Below are 4,931 nucleotides of genomic sequence, written 5' to 3' on the forward strand. Positions count from 1 at the left end.
GATATGCTTGAAATTTCAATATTTCGAAATTTAAGGACGCTAATTTACTTAAAATGTATACACCCCGGCTTATCATGTAGCGGTAGCTTTCGGAAAGGTGGAAAACATACATTTAATACTAGCGCCGGGTATTTAATGTTCGGCTCCGCCCGAACTTAGACTTTCTTACTTGTTTACTTAAAAATTACTTGCTTATTAATTTTTTACATTTAGTAAATTGTGTGATAATATTATCTCTTGGTTTTATAAGATGTTGTAAATTATATTTTTTTAAACTATTCGGAGTTTCGCTAAGTGGAAAGATTAAAAAAAAGCCCTAGTAAAGCTTTCCCAAACACTTTTCGTTTGGTACCAGTTATGTGATATTTCATTTAATTTCAATATTTTCCGTCTTTACTTTTAGATAGGTGATAATCCTATTAAAAATATTTCCAAATCACCCATATTTTACATTACATTTTTACATTTGTACATATCCATAAATAAATAATAATAATAAATCAAACATATTTGACAAAGGACCAAATTTTCGTTGGTTTATTTATTTTATCGCTTTATATTGAAAATACATTGGTGCAACATATTAAGCTTTCGACAACCCTCTTTTGGCAACCCTCCTCAAATATATTTTCGGCCGTAAACCTTAATAAGAATCTAAAGCTTGTTACCGAGATTGCAATATTTCATTTATTTTATCAATTTAACTGAGTTAAAATTTTCTAATAGGAAGCAGACCTCCTCAAAAATATTTCCAACAGTCATATTTCTATTGTAATATGTCATTTATTTTATCAATTAAATTGAGTTAGATTTTCAACCAGAGTTGAGTTAGTTTTCAACCTTCCTCAAACATTTTTCTGCTGTAAGGCTTCTTAAAACTCTTTAGTTTCGACACCTACAAGGCAATATTTCATTTATTTTATAAATTTAATTGAGTGAAAATTTTAAAATAGGTGGCAACGCTTCTAACAAATATTTCCAACAGTCACCTTTCTAAACTCTATTTAATTTGATACCCACATTGCAATATTGAATTTATTTTATAAATTTAGCCGAGTTAAATTTTTAAATAGGTGGCAACCCTCCTCAAATATATTTTCAAGAGTAACCTTTCTGAAACCTATTTTATTTGATTCCCACATGGCAATGCTTCATTTATTTTATCACTTTAATCGAGTTAAAATTTTCAAATAGTAGGCAGCCCTTCTCAAAAATATTTCCAACAGTTATCTTTCTATTTAGTTTTATATCCACATTGCAATATTGCATGTATTTATCAATTTAACTGAGTTAAAATTTCTAAATAGGTGGAAACTCTCTTCAAAAATGTCTCCAACATTCATATTTCTTAAACCTCTTTAATTTGACACCTATACGATAAGTTATTTATTTTATTAATTAGATTGAGTTAAATTTTAATACAGATAACAACCCTCCTCAAACATATTTTCGGCTGTAAGCCTTCTTAAAAATGTTAAGTTTAATAACCGTATTGAAATACTTCATTTATTTTATCAATTTAACTGAACTAAAATTTTCAAATAGGTGGTAACCCTCCTCAAAAATATTTCCAACAGTCATATTTCCTAGACGTCTTTAATTTGATACCTATATTATAATAGGTCATTCATTTGACCTTCAAATTGAGTTAAATTTTCAAACATGTGGCAGCCCTCCTCAAAAGTATTCCAGCTGATATCTTTCTTACCCCTATTTAATTTTATACCCACATTGCAATATTTCATTTACTTTATCAATATAAATGAGTTAAGATTTTTAAATAGGAGGCACCCTCCTCAAAAGTATTCCAANCCTATATTATAATAGGTCATTCATTTGACCTTCAAATTGAGTTAAATTTTCAAACATGTGGCAGCCCTCCTCAAAAGTATTCCAGCTGATATCTTTCTTACCCCTATTTAATTTTATACCCACATTGCAATATTTCATTTACTTTATCAATATAAATGAGTTAAGATTTTTAAATAGGAGGCACCCTCCTCAAAAGTATTCCAACAGATATCTTATATTTCATTTATTTTATCAATATAACTGGATTTAACAATTTTCAAACAGGTGGCAACTCTCCAATAAATTGAGTTTAATTCTCAAACAGGTGGCAACACTCCACAAACATATTTTCGGCTGTAAGCCTTCTTAAAAATCTAAAGCTTGATACCTAAATTACCGTATTTCATTTATTTTGTCATAATAACTGAGTTTAAAATTTCAAAGATGTGGCAATTTTACTCAAAAATATTTCCGGCAGTTATCTTTCTTAAACCTCTTAAATTTAATATCTATATTGTAATATATCATTTAGTTTATCAATTAAATTGCGCTAATTTTTTAACAGGTGGCAACCGTCCTTTAAAATATTTTTGACTGTAAGCCTTCTTAAAACTCTTTAGTTTGTTACGCACATATCAATATTTCATTTACTTTATCAATTTAACTGAGTTTAAATTTTAAAATTGGTGGCAGCCCTTCTCAAAAATATTTCCAACAGTTATCTTTCTTAAACCTCTATAATTTGATACTCATATTGTAATATCTATTTAATTTATTTTATCCATGTACTTTAGTTAAATTTTCAAACAGGTGGCAACCCTCTTCAAGCATATTTTCGGCTGTAGGCCTTCTTAAAACTCTTTAGTTCGACACCCACATAGCAATATTTCCTTTATTTTATCAATATGACTGTAAAAATTTTCAAATAGGTGACAACCCTCGTAAAAGATATTTCCAGCAGTTTTCTTTCTTAATCTCTCTTTTATTGATGCCCATATCTTTAATTTGATACCCATATTGTAATAATTTGTTTATTTGATCAATATAATTGGGTTTAAAAATTTTCAAATAGGTGGCAACCCTCCAATTTTTTGTGATATCATTGGTTCTGGTATTATACCTAGCCGTTCTCGAGTTTTGACGACCGTGACATACGAACACAACATTTTTATATATATAGATATAATCTCAATCAAAGCTCGTTAGCTGTCAAATTGGTTGTGCTGGTTATTCACACAACTCGAGGAAAAGTTAAACTTCTTCTCTGTGCCACCGTGGTCACTTGTTTCTGCTACACATATTATACTATTTAAATATATTTTAACGGAATATTATATTAAAAATACCTTTACAAACCTCTTTTCCTTACTAGCGTCAAATTTTGTTTAGTTTTACATTTGACATTCCTCCTCTTCTTTGCAAGTATAATCGTTAAAACTAGGTTGGACACCAAAAAGTTATCGGTTGAATATGGGATAATTTTATTCTAATTTTTGTTGTTGGTGTTTCCGACATGGTGGCAGTGTGATTTAATGTGGAACGATTTTCCGTCGTCCTTTGTAAAATTTAATTTTATAATTATAATTTTGTATGGCTAATCTCTTTTTCTAACTACAGATTAGGGAGTTAAGCTCGAAAATGTGGATAATCTTTTTATATGTAAAGCTATTATTATGCGATTCAGTAACATACATACACATGTAGGTTAGGTTAGAAATTAAATATTAACTTCACTTTATTTTATTCAATTTGCTGATTTATTTTATTTGTATTCATTTTCATTGTAAATTCTTTTAATACATGAAATCATCGGTATGATTGATAAAATATGACACTTGTATATACTTGTGACTCAAGGGCGTTAAAATATCTTGAAAACGCCGCATCAATTACTGTTTTCNCTGCTTCATCTGTCGCTAGGTTTACGCTAAAGTTACGAATACATATAACATACCATCTTTTGTTTGCAAAACGGGAAGCTAAATTAATTTGTTCGGCATTTCCTCATACTCTCGTCTTCTCTTTGTGCAATCTTGTATTAGCTCTGATCCGGTACTCAATGAATTTACAGGTTTTTATTCGAACTTGCAGGAAGTTACAAAAATCAACAATAGCAGCATCAACATATACAGCATCATAATGAGCAGCGCCACTGAAAGCTTGGATGATGGTAGTGGCAAAGTGTCCGAGACAGAGCCGTCCATGAGAAGACCGATTGCGGAAATGGACCCTTTCAAGCACGCATCACGACTGGTTCGGTCGCTTACAAATGTGCTCAACGTAGAGAAGGCAGTACGAGCGAGGTCGTCACCACCAGCGGTGCAGGATAGCACGCCACAGGCGAAAGCAGTGCGATCGCGCGGAGAATATATGTCGGAGCTAGGCGATGCAATCAAGAAGCTGATGGATGTAATGCGCCCACCTCAGCGCTCAATCAACAACAACATGAGGGACATTGTCAGCCAAATAGCAAAGTTGCATGCAAATGCACATGAGGAGTACATCAGAATAAAAGAAGACAGACGGAACGTCCTCATCACGACTGCGGAAACCCCCCCAAAGAGGCCCCGCGACGAAAACCAGCCGAAGCGAAGAACGCCACCTAAGAAGAACAAAACCACACATGAAGAGGTGCCAAGGAAGTCTGAAACCATCTTGAGTAAGGAGGCGAAAGATAGTCGCCCTACCAAGAACAAAGAAAAGGAGGAGCAAAAAGGAAAAGGCTGGATAGCGGTGAAATGTAAACCACGAAGCAGCAAGAAGACAACGTACAAGCCGCCCCCACGTCTCGATGCTATAGTTATAGCGCGAAATGGAGATATGTCCTACAGCGACATCTTAAGGGCGATGAAAAAATATGATGCTTTGCAAAAACTCGGCGAGAATGTATCGCGAATTAGGAAGACGGCCAAAGGCGAAGTCCTGCTGGAGCTGAAGGAAACGCAAATGAAAAGCATGGGAGAGTTTAAGAGCGGAATATGTAAAGTGCTAGGCGATCAGGTACAAAGCGCTTACCCACGAAGTAATGTCGAAATTCGGGACCTTTACGAGATCACCACGAAATAAGACATTACCGAGGCCATCCGCACCTAAATAAGGGATTTAAACCATTTCGGCGAACAGTCGATCAGAAGCATCAG

The 4,931-nt window shown here is 33.4% G+C and overlaps 1 protein-coding gene across 1 annotated transcript in view; it reads left to right on the forward strand.

Annotated features, from left to right (window-relative positions):
* LOC108380543 (uncharacterized) overlaps positions 1-4,791 on the forward strand; it is a gene marked incomplete at its 3' end in the record, with an annotated part of 8,375 nt that extends 3,584 nt beyond the window's left edge. The window contains exon 3 of the mRNA XM_017636915.1: positions 3,834-4,791. Coding sequence (XP_017492404.1) covers positions 3,834-4,791 — 958 coding nt within the window. The remainder of the gene's footprint in view (positions 1-3,833) is intronic.
* Positions 4,792-4,931: the final 140 nt, after the last annotated feature.

The sequence above is a fragment of the Rhagoletis zephyria genome, unplaced genomic scaffold (genome assembly GCF_001687245.7).
Source record: "Rhagoletis zephyria isolate East Lansing unplaced genomic scaffold, Rhagoletis_zephyria_1.1 Rzeph_scaffold_19595, whole genome shotgun sequence".
NCBI classification, from domain to species: Eukaryota; Metazoa; Arthropoda; class Insecta; order Diptera; family Tephritidae; genus Rhagoletis; species Rhagoletis zephyria.